The sequence below is a fragment of the Mustela nigripes genome, chromosome 18 (assembly GCF_022355385.1).
Source record: "Mustela nigripes isolate SB6536 chromosome 18, MUSNIG.SB6536, whole genome shotgun sequence".
Classification (NCBI taxonomy): domain Eukaryota; kingdom Metazoa; phylum Chordata; class Mammalia; order Carnivora; family Mustelidae; genus Mustela; species Mustela nigripes.
The window spans coordinates 21320570-21340021 of NC_081574.1; the positions used below are offsets into that span (position 1 = coordinate 21320570).

A 19452-nucleotide genomic window follows, 5' to 3' on the forward strand; every position below is an offset into this window, starting at 1 on the left:
ATCTAGCTGATCTCCGGCTAGCTGAAGCAGTCTCAGCTTGCTACTTCTCCGCCATCTTGACCGGTAGAATTCTACACTCACAGTTTAATGGCAGAAAATCAACTGTTTAATCCAGAGTTAAACACTGAAACTCTCAGATTAGTGCTGAGTCATTCAACCCTCTACTCAGTGAAGAAAGCCTTACCCATTAAGTCTGACAGACCATCATCTAGCTTTTACCTCTTTCTAAAAGTTAATATTTCACCTAAAAATTATGTTACAGATTTTTTTTTCCAAATGATTAAGTCTTATGTAGGCCCTTTTTTAACCAAAACTTTGTCATTGATATGCAAAATGATATGATATTTCACTTAAGTTAAATAATAATTCTCAACACTCAAAAGCCTTAAATTAAAAAGGTATCTTTAAATAAAGAGAGGGAAAAGGGAAAGTTAGCTCTTTTAAGCCATTTTAGTTCATAATCTTAATTACAATCAAGTTTAAAGTAGGTTTGCAGCTTATTTTTTGGTAAAGCCTAGAAAACTCAAGTTTGCAGGAAATATTCTAAAGATAACACTTGTTTCTCGACCCTACTGCTTTCGTATAGAAAATTTTACCTTGCGCTTATACACAACCAAATAACTACTTATTCTTTTGCTTTTAAATCCTATTTTGGGGTTGTATGCACTGTATTTACTAAGTTCTCACATTTATTTTCAAGTAAATGAAACTAACTTCCTCTCAGATAGAACAGTTTATATTGCCTTTTGCACTACCTTGGATTCTGTGTAACACAGTTGACAAATAGTACCAGTGAGCTCCAAATCCAGTCCGTCTACTATTTTAATAAATAAAGATCTATTGGAACATAGGCACACCTATTCATTTCTGTATTGTCTTGATTACTTTGCACTACAACAGCAGTGTTAAGTAGTAGCTATACATCATACAGCTTACAGAGAGTTCATATAGTTGTATTTATAAATTTATAGTTGAACCTTGAACAGTGTGAGTGTTAGGGTTGCTGACACCCCCCCCCCCCACATACACACATTTAGAAATCCACATAATTATTTTTTTCTCCTCAAAAATTAAGAGCATGCTGTTAACTGGAAGTCTTACTGATAGCATATAATCATACTTATTTTTAAATATTATATGTATTATATACTGTTTCTTACAAATAAAACTCAAGTAAAGAAAATACTAAGAAAATCATAAAAAGAAAGTATATTTATAATACTGTACTAGAGTAACAAAAAAATTTGCATACAAGTGGACCCCAGCAGTTTAGACCTGTGGTTTTCAAGGTCAACTGTACTTGCTAGGCCTGTACAGAAAAATTCTGCAAATTACTGTTCAGTAGGATGCGGTAAGTAAAAAAAGCAAAAGTCGCTAACCTTATGACCTCAAGAGAGTTGCTGTTAACTTATTATCTTGATTCTCTGCATTTCCTGCTCTTTTGTTACTTTGCTCTTCTCTCATCATTTTCATCTAACCTTGTGCTATCATCCTACCTCATTTCTTTTATGGTTTTTTGATTGGCAACTGTCACTTAATAGTTTGTGGCTTTGCATAAGTTATTCAGACCTCTCTGCTTCATTTTCCTTATTTGGAAACTGAAAAAAAGGGTATCTGTCAAAGAGTTGTAGGGCAATGAGTAAGAGGACAAACAAAAATTTCCTGCCTTTTGGGGGGTCTAACATTGTAGCGGCAGGAAAAAGACAGTAAGTAATTTTTTTTTTTAAATTGAATGTGAAATTTCTTTCAAAAACAGTGTTATGGAGAAAAAAACAGGAAAAAGGAATAAGAGAGGTTAGAGGAGGCTTTTCTGATAAGATGTCATTTGAGCAGAAACTAAAAGGGAAGTGAATTTTGTGGATATTTGGGAGAAGAGCATTAAGCAGGGGAATATCAAGTACAAAGATGCCTAGGCAAAGAGATTTCGGTCTTGTTGGAAAAATAGCTAGTAGGACAAGAATAAGAGCAAACAAGAGCAGACACGTATAGGCTGTGGATCAGGATACATATCATGTAGGGCCTAGAGGCCACTTTGAAATCTTGTTTATTCAGAGTGACATGGAAAGCTTTTAAATTGTTCTGAACAGAAGAGTGACATTACCTGACTTAAAGATATTAAGAACGAGAATGTTTTTAAGATTTAAAGGAATTTCATAAGCAAGAAACAACCAGAAAATTCATAGGGAAAAATAATTTGCCACATTAAAATGACAACTATGCATAACAAAGCAATTCAAAGAAGAGAATGAGTTCAGCATCATGACAGTATGAGTTTGTCTTTTTTATTTACAAAATTGGACATTTGTAACCAAACAAAAGTACCTCAACTCAATCCACCAGGATACCCCTCTGTACTCCCTATAGTGGGTGAAGAAGATTTCAGAGAGGGCTGGATCCAAAGGAGTCTGTGAGTCTGTCCCGTACCCACTTACTGCCATCAGAAAAGGTAATGTGGAGAGTGAAAAGCTGTTACACTGACCGGAGAGAGAGTATTTTGGGGATCCAACCAGCCTGATGGGAGAAACTGGCAAACAGACAAGAACAGACAAGTTTGGGGGCAGAGAAAAAAAGGAAAACAAACCCAAGTTGGCCTTCTGTCCCTACTAGATTTGGAGGGTGGTAAGCAACAGCAACTACTTCTCTGGCAGAAGAGGTGGAAAAGGAAAATGGTGAAGGACAGATAGACTGGCAGTGCAGGCTGCAGAGACCAGCAACACCCAGCTCCTGAGGAGGGACCTTATGACTGGGGAAAGGAAGAGTAAATGGAGAGAGGCAGACAAGAACATCAAAGGGTCTTATAAGAAAAGCATTTTCCTGCAGTAGGCTCCAGGATTTCAGCCAAAGGTCAGCCCAAAGACCTCTGGGATTTCCCCACTGGAGGATTCTCTTACTGGCCCAAGGGCACTCCCATAGCCCCAGGTGTTAAGTCCATACCTACTCAGACTTTGCCCCTAGCCTTTTTTTTTTTTCTTCTGAACGTAGTCCTTTTTACAAGCCTGTTCCCAAGGGTAGCAAAGAAAGCCAGCTCAGTAAGAAAGCCCAAAACTTGTGATATAGCACCACCTTCTGGAAAACAAAAGGTTTCTAATTGCCAGCCTGTTGAACTGTAAGGAAGTAAACAAGAAAGGCATGTGTTACTTCAAATGGGACAGTAGGGGCACATTTCATTAGATACTGAAAAGTCACAGTAATATGGTATCACAAAAAGGATAATTCTCAAGCAACCAAATCTAGGCATGGAATATTGTAATCTAACTGATAAAGAATTCAAATTTTCTTCATTAGAATGAAGAAATTTAATTAGTTACAAGAAAACAGGCAATTCAGTGTGCTCAGGAATAAAATTAATGAACAGAAGGAGTTCTTTACAAAGAGATTTAAATTTTTAAAAAAAGAAAGAAACAAATTCCGGAGCTGAGAAACTTGATAAATGAGATAAAGTATAGATTAGAAAGCATAGAAAACAGAGCACATCAGATGGAAGAAAGAATAAGCAAGTTGGGGGATAGGAATTTAGAAATGACTCAGTTGGAGTAAGAGGTAACTCTTATTTTTAAAAAGTTAAAAAACCCTAAAGATTAATACTCTATCAGATAAGCAAATATCAGAATAATTGTATACCAGAAGGAGGAGAGAGAAAGAGGTAGAGTTTATTTAGAGTAGTAATAGCTGAGAACTTCCTAAACATGGGAAAGAAACTAGACATGTAAGTCTACTAAGTTAAGGAGGTGCCTTATTATCTCAATGCAAAAAGATCTCCAAGAAACTGTTAAAAATCATTTATAAAGAAATAATCTTAAAGGCAGCCAGGGGAAAAGGGAAAATAACCTAGAAAGGAACCCCCATTTAAGCTCTCAATGCATTTCTCAGTAGAAACACTATAGGCCAGGAGAGATTAGAATGACATACTCAACGTATTGAAAAAGTAAAGTTACCAGTCAAGTATACTTTATATCATAAAATTATCCTTCAAATATGAGAGAGAAAGGCTGAAGAAGCTCCACACCACCAGATCTGTCTTATAAATAATGCTGAAAGAAGTTTTTCAAGTTGAAATAAAAAGATGCTAATTAGAAACACAGAAAAAAAGGAAAGTCCACAAATGTCTGACAAAGGTGAAAGAAATAGAAAACTGTAACTTTATATTAGAAAAGTATATTAACCACTTAATATAAAGGTTAAAGGAAAGGTTTTTAAAAATAATTACAGCTACTGCAGTTTGTTAATGAATTCACAGCATAAAAAGAGCTGTTCTGTGACATCAAAAATAAAAAGCTAAGGAGTGAAGGGCAGAACTTTAATACATGAATCAAAGAAGTTGTTTTTTTTTCCTGCTGATAGCAACTTATCTGAGGTATTCTGTCTAAGCCTCATGATAACCACAAGTTAAAAATCCAGATATAAGAAACAAAAAATGGGGGAGGATTTGGGGGGGGGGGAAACTGAGCAAATTGCTATGGAAAACCACAAATTTACAAAGAAACAGAGGGACAAAGAAACATTGAAAAAAAGAAACACTGAAAATCCAGAAGACAGAAGATGGTGGTAGTAAGTCCTTAGGTATCACTATTCGTGCTAAATGTAAATGGATTGAAATCTCCAATCAGAAGGCACAGACTAGGTGAACAGATTTTTTAAAAAGCAAGACCCAAATATATGTTGCCTGTCAGAGACACTTCAGCTCTAAACACACACGTGGGCTCAATATAAAGAAATGGAAAGGGAAATTTTAAGCAAGTGTAAAACAAAAGAAAGTGGAACTACCCATACATAGATTGGGCAAAATAGACTTCAGCCAAAAATGTTAGCAAGAGATAAAGTAGGTCATTATATAATGTTAAAGGGGTGAATACATCAAGAAGATATAACAATAGTAAATATATATGCACCCAACATACCAGAGCAGCAAAATATATTCAGCAATACTAACAGAGCTGAATAGAGAAATTGAACACAATGCAGTAAGAGTAGGCAATTTCAGTAACCTAATGTCAGCAATGTATAGACCTATCCAGATAGATCATCAACAGGAAAATGTTAGAATTGGACCAAACTTTAGAACAAATAGACATAGGACATTCCATCCAACAGCATAAAACACATTCTCTTGTCAAGTGCACATGGAGCATTCCCAAGGATAAATGATTTGATAAGACCCACAACACATATTAGCAAATTTAAGAAGACTGTAATCATACCAACTATTTTTTCTGGACCACAATGGTATAAAATTATAAATCAATAAGAGGCAATCTAGGAAATCTACAAATGTGAAAACTAAACAACATATCTCTGAACAACCAATAGGTCAAAAAGAAATCAAAAAGGAAATTTAAAAACATCTTCAAACAAATGAAAATAGAAAATACAATATACCAAACTAATGGGATAAAGCCAAAGCAGTTCTGGGAGGTAAGTTTATAGCAATAAATGCATATATTAAGAAACTATAATCTCAAGTAAACAACTTTACACCTCAAAAAACTAAAGAAAGAACAAATTAAGCCCAAAGTAAACAGAAGAAAGGAAATAAGTACAAAGTAGAAAAAAATGAAATAAAGACCAGAAAATCAATAGTATGGACCAATAAAACTAAGAGTGGATTCTTCAAAAAGAAACAAAATTGACAAACATTTAGCTAAACCAAGAAAAAAAGACTCAAAATCAGAAATGAAAGTGGAGTTATTAGAATGGATACTTCAGAAATATGTAGGATCATAATAGACTTATATGAATAATTATATGCCAAAAAATTAGATAATTTAGAAGAAATGGATACATTCCTGGGAACAAAAGTTGCCAACACCAAATCAGGAAGAAATAGAAAATATGAACAGATCAAATATTAATAAAAATATCCCATCTGTAATCAAAAACCTCCCAACACAGAAAATCCCAGAACTAAATGGCTTCACTGGAGAACTGTACCTAACACTTAAATACGAATAAACACTAATCCTTCTCAATTCCACAAAAAAAAAAAACCCAAACAAACAAACAAAAACAAAAAACAAAACTGAGTAGTAGAGAACACTGCAGATTCTATGAGGCCAGCATTACACTGATACTAATACTAAATAAGGACAGCACAACAGAAGAAAACTATAGACTAATACCCCTGGTGACTACAAATATAAAAATTTGTCAACAAACTATCAGTAAACCAAATTCAAGAACACTTAAGAAGAATTATACACCATAACGAAATGGGGTTTAATCTAGAATTCGAGGATGATGGTTCAACATGCAAATCAATAAATGTAAGACATAACATCAATAAAACGAAAGATAAAAAATCACGTGTTCATTTCAACAGATGCAGAAAAAGATCTGACAAAATACAACATCCTTTCCTGATAAAAATCCTTAATGGGATTATACCTAATCCTGAAAGGATTAGGTATATAGTCAGAACGTCAGAACATACCTTGGCATGATGAAAGGCATATAAAACAAACCCAAAGCTAACACTGCATCTTTCTTTAAAGATTTTATTTATTTATTTATTTATTTATTTCAGAGAGAAAGGAAGCAGAAGAAGGGGGAGGGAGAGGCAGATGGAGTAAGACTCCTGCTGAGCAGGGAGCTGGATGCGGGACTCAGTCTCCGGACTCTGAGATCATGAGGTGAGCTGAAGGCAGATGGTTAACTGACTGAGCTGCCCAGGTGCCCCGTTAACACTGAAATTCAATGGGAAATAAATAAATAAATAAATAAATAAGAGCTTTTCCTCTAAGATCCGCAACAAGACAAAGATGCCTATTCTCACCACTCTCATTCAGTACTATAGTGGAAGTCCTAGATAGAGCAATCAAGACACAGATACAGAAGGCATCTAAACTGGAAAGGAAGAAGTAATATTGTTGCTACCTGCAGATGATAGGAGCATATATATGTATGTATATACACATATATATATCCAATAAAGAGAATCCCAAACTCTGAGCCAAAAATTGTTGGCAACTAATCAACAATTTCAGTAAAGCTGGAATATACAAAATCAAGTTGCAGAAAAGAGCTGCATTTCTTTACACTAATGATGAAACATCTAAAAAAGAAATAAAACCATCTAATTTACAATAACATCAAAATTTTAAAAAATCTTAAGAATAAATTTAACCAAGGAAATGAAAAATCTGTACAACAGAACTACAAGACTTTGCTGAAGAAATCAAAACACAAACAAATGGAAATGCATTCTGTGTTTATGGATCCGAAGAATATTATTAAAACGTCTATACTTCCCAAAGCCATCTACAGACTCAATGTAATCCTCGTCAAAATGTAAAGGCATTCTTTTTTTTTCTTTTCTTTCTTTTTTTTTTTTTGTAAAGGCATTCTTTACAGAAATAGAAGAGGGGTGCCTGGGTGGCTCAGTTGGTTAAGCGCTTGCCTTCAGCTCAGGTCACCATCCCAGGGTTCTGGGATCAAGCCCCACATCGGGCTCCCTGCTACATGGAAAGCCTGCTTTTCTCTCTCCTGCTATTGCTCCCCCTGCTTGTGCTTTCTCTCTCTGTATCAAATAAATAAATAATATCTTTACCAAAAAAAAAAAAAAAAAAAAAGCGAAAGAAAAAGAAATAGGAGAAACAATTCTAAAATTTGTTTTGAACCATAAAAGGCCCCAAATAGCTAAAGCAGTCCTGAGGTAAAAGAACAAAATGAGAGGTACAACACTTCCAGATTTCAAACAATTCTTCGAAGCTGTAGTAATAAAAGCAGTGTTGTACTGACACAAAAACAGACCCAGAGATGAAGGGAATAGAATAGAGAGCCCAAAATTAAACTTTGGCATATACAATCTATTAATATTTGACAAGGAACCCAAGAACATTCAGAAAAAGACAGTCTCTTCAACACATGTCTCTTTTGCACATGCAGAACAATGAAACTGGACCCCTATCTTGTGCCACCCACAAAAGTAAACCAAAATGAATTAAACATAAGATCTGGTACTATAAAACTCATAGGAGAAAACAAAAGAAAGAAGCTCATTGACAGCAGTCTTGATGGCAATGATTTTTTTGGATATGTCACCAAAAACACAAGAAAAAAAATAAAAGGGACTACACCAAATTTAAAGGCTCTGCAAAGCCAAAGAAACAACATGGAAAGGCAGCCTACAGAATGCAAGAAAGCTTTTGCAAACCCCACATATCAAATAAGGGTTTAATATCCAAATATATTAAGAACTCCTACAACTCAATTACAAAAAGCAACCTGATTAAAAAATAGGCAGAGGAACTAAACAGCCCTTTTTCCAAAGAAGATGTGCAAATGCCAACAGATACATTAAAAGATGCTCAGCATCACCAGTCATCAGGGAAATGCAAATCAGCATCACCAGGAGATACCACCTCACTCTGTTATAATTTAAGCCTGTTATTAAAAAGATAAATAAATATTGGCAAGGCTGTAGAGAAAAGAGAATCCTTGTGCTCTGTTGATGGGAATGTAAATTGGTGTGGCCACTATGAAAAAACAATATGGAGTTTCCTCAAAAAATTAAAAATAAAACCACCATACAATTCATCAGTTGCACTTCTGAGTATGTGTCCAAAACCACTACTTTAGATAGATACGTGAACCCCTGGGTTTACTGTACATTATTTAGAATAGCCAGATATGGATGCAGCCTAAGTGTCTATTGATAAATGGTTAAAAAAAAGTTGATACACAAATATTGTTCAGCTACGAAAAAGTAGGATGTCTTGCTGTTTGCAACAACAGGGATGGAATTTGAGCGCATTATGCTAAGTGAGATCAAAGAAAGGCAACTAATGTATGCTATACGTGGAATTTTAAAAAGCCAAACTTGTCAAAACAGTAAAATGGTGGTTACCACAAGAGGGAGGAAGGTGCTCAGACAGTAAAGAGTATAAAGTTAATAATGGGTAGTAAATAAAACCTAGAGAATTAATGCACAGTGAAATGAATATAGACAACAGTGTTGTACTGTAATCAAATTTGCTTAGTTTAGACCTTAATTATTTCTAAAGGGTAATTATGTAGTATGATATAGGTGATGATTATCACTACAATGGCAATTGAATTAAAATATATATCAAATTAATATGTTGTACCTCTTAAACTTACACAATGTCTTATGTCAAACATATTAAGGTTTTAATACATAAAAAGAAAAAAGGAGAGAAGACTTCTATTGCATTGTAGTTAAGAGCAAATGGGCACTGGCTCAGACAGCCTTGGTCTGAATTCTGGTTCTCACACTACTTAACACCTTGTGCCAGTTATTAGTCTCTAATTTTCATTATCCCAGTTTGTAAGTAAGAACTAAAACAGCACCCACCTCACAGCACCATTAGAAGGCTTAATGAGAGAAATCCATGCACAGTGCTTAGCTCAGTTGCCTGCACATAGTTTAGGTAAATAAATGTTGGCTATTAGATTGAATATATACATACATACAGATCTACCTGTAAGTGTAGATCTTATGGAAAATACTGCACATGTCAACAGATAATCCTGTGGGGATATTTATAATAGCAAACATTTGGCAACAATTGTGCATCAGTAATATAAAGCAATAAAATGTGGTATATGCTTAAGAAAATCCTATAATTCTGTCACAAATTGAATTTGCTTATTATTCAAAAACAATTCCAACAAGAAGCATACTACTCATGTAGTTTTCACATTGTAGCTTAACTATTTGCGAAGGAAAAGTACTAAAAAATGGTATGAAGAGCTTTTAATGGGGATTGGTTTTACTTGTGTAACCACAGTTAATATCCAATATTCTTTTGCCAAATAAAGAATACTTTTTCTTGAGATTATATCTGTGTATAGGTATGTTTATAACACACATATATATGTACAAATGAGTGTTTATGTGTAAAATTTTATCCTGAATATATTTTTATATATGGCTATACTTTTATTAAAATTTTTAATCATTTAATTTTGTAAAACTTATTCCCCAGAAATAGAAATAGTCACATTTGCCCATGATTTATTAGTGGAATTTCAGAAGCATTTGTAGTGATACCTATTTTACTTATAATATCTACATAAAATCATTTTAAATGTCATTTTTGTTTTGAATATTTGCAAAAAGTATTTTGTTAGAGTTAAAATGATCTGACATCCTGTGTGTATTTTCAGATCAAATGTGTATATTTAACTGTGTAGATTCAAATTTGTACCTGAATGTAATAAAGAATGTTAAGGTGAATTAAAAAGTAGAACTCAGACTTAAGAATTCCCTTAGGAGACAAAATCATTTAAGCCGCATAAACACGACTAAATTTAGCCCTCTTCAAAAATATGTGAAATTAACTTGCGACAATTCTTACAAATGCCTCTGATAATTATAAAAGAAACTTGTCTTCTTCCTAAAAATGGCATGAGAGATAATCACTAGTAACCAATCCCTTGCTATCTGGAAACCCCCACTATAATAACCAATCACTATAAAGGTCAATAACTTCTTCATTTTTACTTTATAAGCCATTCAGTGACTTCATGTCCCTGAGGATTATATTAGTCCTTGAATTTGGGGAACCCTAGTTTAAAAATTGTTCTTGCACTCCCAATAAACTATTATTAAGTACTATTTATTGATTTGATGGGTTTTAACTTTGTTATTACTAAATTTTGGCCAGATGTAACCAGAGAAGAATGAAAGGGAAACCTAATTTAACTCTTTATTAAGCTAATCAATAGAAATTTCCTACGTATGAGCAGTTTGAGTGCTAGGAGATTTTAATTTGTTTCCCCATAACTTTATAATTAGCATAGTCCTAGGACTCTAGGCTCAAGGGAATTTTTATCAGTCGATTGTCTAAAACATGTTAAGAATGAATCCTTTCAGTCCACAGACTACCAACCACAAAATGAAATACTCGTTGTCTTACCTTACCCCTTCAGGCTATCACGACATGACTGAAACTCAAGGAACTCAAATAATTACCAAAATTTCAATGGTTCTAACTATGTATCATGGTTCCCTAAAAGTTCAGTGGTAGTAGAAGATATATGTTTGGGGCTTGGTTTGAGAATGGGAAGTGGGAGGGCTGGTGTTACACAGTGCTGATAGTGGCTTTTCTCTTGTATGCGGTAGGCTTCAAATCAAGGTTGGTTGATTGGTTGGTTCTCTCCAGTAAGAATTCCATTAAGGATTGCTAAATAGAATAGATTGAAAACCACTCTTATATAGAGCGAGGTTATTATAAGCATAAATACCTAACTGGAGAAGTTAGGTATTTATTGTTTTTAGAAGTTGGATAATACAGTCATGACAGACTCAATTATTTTATAATTATTAATCAATACTTTGATATGATGTTTATGAAAATATAGTGGAAATATTTTGCAGAATTTTTCCTGACCTACTCCACTTAATTTTACAGACATAGCCAAATAATATTCATTGAGCTTTCAATGTTTGGAGAAGACACTTAGATGTATCCTGTATAGCAGACTTACTGATGCTGGTTGTACATACATAGTAGAAATAAATACAAGGAGACCATAATATAGTTGAACAAATTAAGGAATTTCTGGCCTAGAATTTTAGTTTTCTCTTATTTTTCAACCCGTTAGTCATTTGGGCAGAATACATAATAAATCTATTTACAGAATTGATGAGTTCTTAAATCTTAACATTAGTCTTTGTCAAACCTGTTTTAATAACATGACCAAGAATGTTCTTAAAAAAGTGAAATCTTGGGGCACCTGGGTGGCTCAGTGGCTTAAGCCTCTGCCTTTGGCTCAGGTCATGATCCCAGGGTCCTAGGATCAAGCCCCACATCAGGTTCTCTGCTCAGCAGGGAGACTGCTTCCTCCTCTCTCTCTGCTTGCCTCTCTGCTTACTTGTGATCTCTCTCTCTCTGTCAAATAAATAAAATCTTAAAAAAAAAAGTGAAATCTATCATTTTCTAATCTCTGGCATCTTTCAGTGTGGTATGAATAGATTCATCCTGCTGCAAGCAGACATTACAGAATTTTTGTATTTATTCTTAAAATGTCAATTTAACTAAATTAAGATCCTGCTAAATTTGTGAGAGCATTTTATCACAATGTGTTTGTTGCTTTTGTAAGACTTGTAATTTGTAACAAAAACTTCCACATGACACAGTACTGGACCTTAAAAAATATTTCTTTAAACAAGGTTAATCTATGAAACAACACATGAAATAGAAGCCAAGAAAAGGAAAGCTATACACACAAGCCCTGGGGAAAAAATCATAGTAAATATATTTTGATTTTCTCTGATTGCCGATGAAATTTGTCCCTGTGACTATAACTAGTACATAGCTTCCATCAATAATGTGAAATGGTGTAACTGATTTTGGAAATCCATTTAATTCCTAAGTGCTAAGAAAATGAGTCCTGGAACTTAACATTTAGAGTTAGACCCTCAAAATCTCTGTTTCAGGTTACTTATTTTTAAAATTAATCCATAGTCAAACACACAAAGAATGGTCATTTTGTGTTAGGTGGAGAGAGTTAAATCATATCTTGTCCTGTGTGCAGTTGTAACGTTCCCATTCTGGAACAGAACATGGTGTTCAGATCCAGAAAAGTTAATAGATTTTATTTGCATGTATTTCTGCTGTTTCCTTGACAACTACTATAGATGCTGCTATCACCATGGGGATGGTTCTTCTAAATGAAGCAGCAACATCCAAGGGAGATGTTGGAAAAAGACGGAGTAAGTGTGTGTTGCTATTTTTGTAGTTTTGTTTAATCTTAAGATTCATTTAAGTAAAATGGGAAATATATAATAGTCCTTAATAAATTTCTCAAGAAATTTTCTGATGTGAGAAAGGTTGGAGTTTGTTTTACTTTTTTCTAGTTGTTGGATGTGGGTGTACAAATACTTAAAATATATTTCTTCCAAAATGGGATTGGGTTATTTTCGGTGGAATTGCACATAAAGGCAAGCTGTCAGCCCTTGTCAGGGCTGCTCTGACCCGTTTCTACTGAAGCTGTATTCTCCATAGTAACATCCACACTACAGGGAGACACACAATTCTGTGGTCAGAGTCTTCAGAGATTTTATTGGCAAATGCTGTGTGCCTTATTCTACAACAATCCGGTATACATTCAAGGACTCACAGTTTTCAGTGTACAAAACACTGAAATAGAATACCTTCCAATTACTTCCAAATTTCTTTTAATCGACATTTAAAAGTTACCTTTTGATCATGCCTTTTCCAGGCTCTACGCCTTTTCCAGTGGTATTCCAAGATTTACAAGTCCACAGATTTCCAGCATTATTTTTTTTTAAGATTTTAAGATTTCTTTTAGAAAGATTTAAGATTTCTTTTTAATATTTTATTTATTTGAGAGAGAAAAAGCAGCAGAGCAGGAAGGGTCAGAAGGAGCAGCAAACTCCCCACCCCTGGTTGGGGGAGAAGACCAATGTGGGATTCCATCCTGGGACTCCAGGATCATGACCTGAGCCAAAGGTAGATGTTTAAGGGACTGAGCCACCCAGGCACCTTTTGTTGTCTAAGCATTGTGTTTCTAAGCAAGTTATCTACGTTTATCCTTTGATGGAACTATTCCTTTCAGGGGGGTTGTAGAAAAAAAAATTCATTTGTATAAAGTATTAGATTTTGACAAGGCAAGGGAAGAACATGGGAGAAGAATCTACCCTTAGGAGCATAGGTTAGGAACAAAGACGGGGCCTTCAATTTCCTGCCACAAGCCTTTTTTTTTTTTTTTAATTATCAAGTTCCTATGTAATTCTATAATTAAACCCATAATTAAAATTTTTCCCAGTATGCTTAGCATTTCTGGAAACTTTTTAAGCTTAGAATTTATGTGTGAGCAGCACAGGTATCTGAGAAAGACAATTTATTAAGAAGTTTAAAGAAAAAATCCAGGGGCACCTGGGTGGCTCAGTGGGTTAAGCCTCTGCCTTTGGCTCAGGTCATGATCACAGGGTCCTGGAATCAAGCCCCGCATCAGGCTCTCAGCTCAGTGGGGAGCCTGCTCTCCCTTTCTCTGCCTGCCTCTCTGCCTACTTCTGAACTCTGTCAAATAAAAAAAATCTTTAAAAAATAAAATAAAATAAAAATCCAGACTTATTTTCTTCTTGGAGGTATTAGCTATGGTGACATGTATATAAATATATCGTAATGATTTCTAAATAGTTGTCTTAAGTGTTAATATATTTTGAATATAGTATACAGTTTAGTCTCTCCTTTGTTTTCCCATGATGGTATCTATACACCATTGTAAAGAAACTACAAAAGAATCTAATGTATTACTTTTAGTTAAGCATTGTGCAGAATATCATTTTATGATACATCTTTTGAACAAACAATCTAATGTTCTTGGAATTGACAATGTTAATGAAGACATTTCTTATGTAATTATTTATTATATATCCTATCTTATTAATCTAAGTAATAGTAATAAATACACAAATTTTTTATCTTATAACATCTGTTATATTGAGTTTACAAAATCACTACTTCCAGCTTCCCTCTTGGTAGATATTTCCCTACATATTACTCCAGCACTCAGCATTGTCAAATTATTTATTCATGTGTAGTATGAGAGAAAGGAGACACGGGAAATAAATTTTACAGTTACTCCTTTTTGATATATAATACAACTACTGTGATTATTATTTCTCAGATCAGAAAGATTCTGTATCATAGCATTTTCTTACAAGTATGTTACCTTATATGGGCTGCAGTGGTTCATTCATTAATTACTAACTCCTCACTACTACACACTCACTCAGTTCCACTGCTCCCTTCCCTATAAACAAGGACTTGAGTAGCAATGTTTTGTTCCACTGCACAGAATCAAGTAAATATATTGTTTTACTTGATCATGTACTTTGAGCTTCATTTTCCATTGAGCACAACCAAAGTGGCAAAGCAACTAAAAGCTTCTGAAAATTTAAAACAAGAAAGAAAAGAATGAGCATTTGATAAAAATACCAGATGTGGTAAGGTGTAAAATAAAGCATGAGGTAATCAGTTCTAGGTTTAGTAAGATTGTTGTAAGAAGTGTTTTAAAAAGGTGTTCTTCAATTTGGGGATATTCAGCAACCTACTTTTTTACTTTACTTTCTGCCAATATTAATTTGAAGTTCAACTGCATGAACTTTGTCTGAAATGGAATGTCACAGAGGCTACAGTTGAATGTTGTTAAGCTCTTAGGACTTTCAGCAATTTATACTCAAAACTGAAAGAATTGATAATCCTACACAGTTGAAAGAAAACTGACAGATTTCTAGACCATTTTTTGACAGTGTCATAACTTATCCACTCCTTGATTTCCAGGATTGTAATTAAACCTGGTCTCAGACCTGCTAGGAGGATTTTTTTTTTATGTCTTTCATCATTATGGAAGTATATTGAACCGCTAACTCTTCCTTGTGTTCTGTGCCTTAGTGTGTTTCATTTCTTTTCTCTAATTATTTCAGATATTTTCAGTATTGTTATAAGAATTCTCTGAAACTAATGAAAGGATACAAGTATCGTGCAAGTGTTTTATTCTTAAATGCTTAGATTTTTCTTAAGAATTAACTCTATTTTCTACTTATTTATGGCATAGATTTGTCCATTTCAATTTCTTTAAATTCATGTTTTTCTTTATTCCAAACAGACCTGCATTTAATTGGCTCAGCTTTTTAAGCATTTTAATTTTACAAGCATGTATTTTACTAATAGTAATAAATCTTGCTTAAATACTCTATATATTTGCATACATATTTCCATTGTTTTGTATTACAAATATTTATTACTCTTTGACTTTAGAGTAAAATCTTCCTAACCATAACAAAAAGGAAAAGAAGACAAAAAGTATTTTCACTCTTGTTAACCTGCCTGGGATACAAGGATACTGAAAACCTAGACCACAGCACATTCTGCTCTAATATGCCATTTGTTAACAGTTTCTTCATTTGTTAAAGAAATAATAGCACTTTGACAAAAGTATCTACTCTGTGGGGGGATTTCCCCCCCACTTTGGGCTCTCCAGAATCTCTACTACTTCACTCCTGAAGGTTTTATTCCAGCTTTTTGTACACTAGGATGACTATTTCTAAGTAACAGACTTTTACCCGAAGCAATAATCTAGCCAATAATCTAAAATGACATTTCTTAATAAATATTGCATGGCATCTGAAAAGAATAAAATTCCGTTTAGTATTCTAACAATGCAAATGTCTATGCTAATATAGCCAATGCTTTATAAGGCAGGGGCTGATAATCTTGTTTGTGGTTTATCACATATTTTGTTTTGTTTTGATCCCTGAGGCATTTTAGTACTTATAGGAACTCTGTAAGAGAAGAAAAGCACCAGAAGACTTAGATCAGTCACTTTTGTTGTTTTCATACCCCAAATAGTACATTTTCATTGAGAAGAATGTGGAAAATAATGAATACATTGTATTTTGGATTATCTGGTTTGTTGTGCCTGTATGTGCCATGAACTATTAAAATGTAAGTATACTGTTATTAATTGAATGCATTTAAAAAACATATGCATTTTGGTTCCATGTGTCTAAACATTAATGGCATTTTCTGTCTCTTTCTAGTAATTTGCCTAGTGGGATTAGGCCTGGTGGTCTTCTTCTTCAGTTTTCTACTTTCAATATTTCGTTCCAAATACCACGGCTATCCTTATAGGTAATATCATTACACTAATATGAATGTTTTTATTTTTAACTAATAAATGACTTCATTGGTTAATGGATATTTAAAGGCTAATATCAAGTAGCTAACTCATTTGCCAAGTGATTTTTAACTCAGTTAAACAAGTCTTTGAGCACCTGCCATGCGTTCGGCTCAGACTTTGCAGAGGACCTATGAGGCACACGGCCTTATAGACAGTAGAACTTCATTTTAGAGATACTTATCACATATGTATTATATATGTACATATAATACAGTGGGTTTTAGCTTTCTGGAATTCATCAAATTTCTTTTTCTCTTGTTTTGTCTGTCCATCCGATCACTCACATTCAAATTCTTTGGCTTCCTCAGGTTTATATAGGACATTTACATATATGCATCTCTCAGAACTAAAAAAATATAGTATAGAATATCAGTATGTACCCTCCAAAATGCCAATTTTACATTTGACAAGTTTTCTACCTTAATTAGTCTAGCACATGGATTTATGCTCAAGTTACCTTAGTTGTGAGATCCTGCTTTTTTTTATGATTATTATTGCTGCACTGCATCATTTGCCTTTTGAATTATCTTTAATTTTTTTTCTCAGATATTTTCATCAGTTATCTTGAATGTGTTAATAAATAGATGATAAACATCAAAACCAAGTGTTGCTAAAAGGTCTGCAGAGATTACATGCCAGAGATTTGGATATCTCCTGAGCTAAATCCTAAAAACCTAACAGCGTAGGGGGAAAATATACATCTATACAACTGGTTCACTGGAGAAAAAGCAAAGATGATAGCACAAGCAAGAATGAAAGAAGTAATAAATCAAAGAGTGGGAGAGAGAAATAATTCTGAGAAGTGGAAATGTGAGATGTTACAGAAAGAGCTCTCTCTTCCCACGGAATTATTCTGCTTGAGAATGCCAGGTCAATTATGAGCGTAACATAGCACCACATTTTCAAACAGTTTGCACTCCCAGAAGTGTGTTTCTGTGGCAAAAGCATTAGAGTACCTGCCTAAAAAAGAAAATATCAGCCTTGCTCATCTCAAATAAAGCACTTTGTAAGGAATAAGAGAATGATATACAGGACACCATCATTCTAGGAAAGGGAAAACATGCCAAACATTCCAGAAGGCATGTGCTGTCCTAAGTACCTCTGACAAGACATTTGTGGTTATCCGTCTTCACCGAGAGTGAAGCCCTACTATTAACCCCGGGGACCAGGAGCTAAGTTAATGCAATCATTTGCAGCAGACATACACTGAAGTAGGCTTGCAAAAGACAAAGAATAGTTTCTCGTCCAAGACCATATCCTAGACTTCGAGATGAACTGCAAGGACAAACACACTTTTTCCTTTAAAAAGACTGAAAAAAACTTCCCACTTCTGCCTACTTTAGATAATACCCATACTTTGGATAAAACCATTGAGCTATCCCATAGTGAAGATGCACATTTGAACACAGTATCACACACTAATTTAAAAATCACCTGTCACCAGGGACTTCAAACTCCAATACTAAAGTACTTTCTTGGGTATACTGCCTTAAGCCCTCTGTGGCCTTTGATTTCTTCCTTTTAAATTTCTGTGAATTCTAACTTTTGTATCAGAAATACTACTGAGGGGTTTAAAGGTAATCCTGGGCATAGTGCTAATTTTTTATTCCTCATAATTTTGAATTCTGTTTAATCTACAACCTTCAATTTCTTCTGTGTAGTGACCTTTATGCATTTTATTTTTCTTTTTAATCTTAAGCCTCACAATACCTTAAACATTTATGTTCTTCATTACATTTTCTCAGCACTTCACACTATTATTTTTGTTGATCTTCATAACTGTTGAAAGAAACAAATGTCTGCTTGAAGGGTTTATCCTATTTCCTTAAATCTCTCCTACATTTCAGTCTTAAGGGTGCTTTTCCTACACTATCAATAGGTTTCATGCCATCACTGAATTCTCCCAGATTCTCTGTTAGGTTTCAATAAGCAAACTTGCTGCATTTAAATTCCCGATCTTAAAACAACAACAAAAACAAAAAACAAAGCAAAAAAACCCTGATCTGTTACTCTGCGACCTTGGACAAGTAATTTAATTCTTCTAAATACTGGTTTTCTCATTACTAAATGAAAAAAAAATACATACTTCATTTGACTATCGTAAGGATTACGTGAGAGTGAATGTAAATTACTTAACACATTGCCAAGTATGTGGTAAATAACACGTAGTATTAATTACTCAATAAATGTTAGATGCTTACTGTCATTAATTCAGATAGATATAAATATTTCAAACTCATTTATGTTTCATTTACTAAGTAGGATTTTCTTTACACTGAAGATTAAGTAATTTTTATATTTGCATGATTCAGTTTAGCAAAGAAGAGACTGTCCCTGAACCTTTTGATGAACGAAATTGGGCTCCTGAGTCCCTTGAAACTACTAGTGAAATATCAAGATTATTAAGAGTTTGGTCTAATTACCATCTGAGCCATAATTCAAAAAAAAATTTTATTTCAGTGGTAGCACTGCGTTCATTTTGTGTATTAAATAAAGATTAACTTTAGGCTCATCCCATTTTCAGAGAAAAGCAAAGAGCTAGTAGCAATACTTGATAGTCTTTACTTACAGGTAATATCCCATTTTTTTCCACTTTGACCTACAAAAATTCAAAAAATTTCTGTAAAAGTACTCTGACCCATGCCTTTACTTTAGTAAAAAAAAAAAAAAACAAAAAACCATGAAACATTCTCTATTAATTCAATCACTTTATCTTCCTATTTATAAAACTCTTTAGTTGTCTTAGCAAGATAGAGTAGCAGAATGGAAAATAATATTTAC

The 19452-nt window shown here is 33.9% G+C and overlaps 1 protein-coding gene across 3 annotated transcripts in view; it reads left to right on the forward strand.

The window, feature by feature from the left end:
- TUSC3 (tumor suppressor candidate 3) overlaps positions 1–19452 on the forward strand; it is a 261179-nt gene that overhangs the window by 232462 nt on the left and 9265 nt on the right. For all 3 annotated transcript variants that reach the window (XM_059384047.1, XM_059384049.1, XM_059384048.1), the window contains exons 8-9: positions 12602–12676; positions 16532–16622. In XM_059384047.1, coding sequence (XP_059240030.1) covers positions 12602–12676; positions 16532–16622 — 166 coding nt within the window. The remainder of the gene's footprint in view (positions 1–12601; positions 12677–16531; positions 16623–19452) is intronic.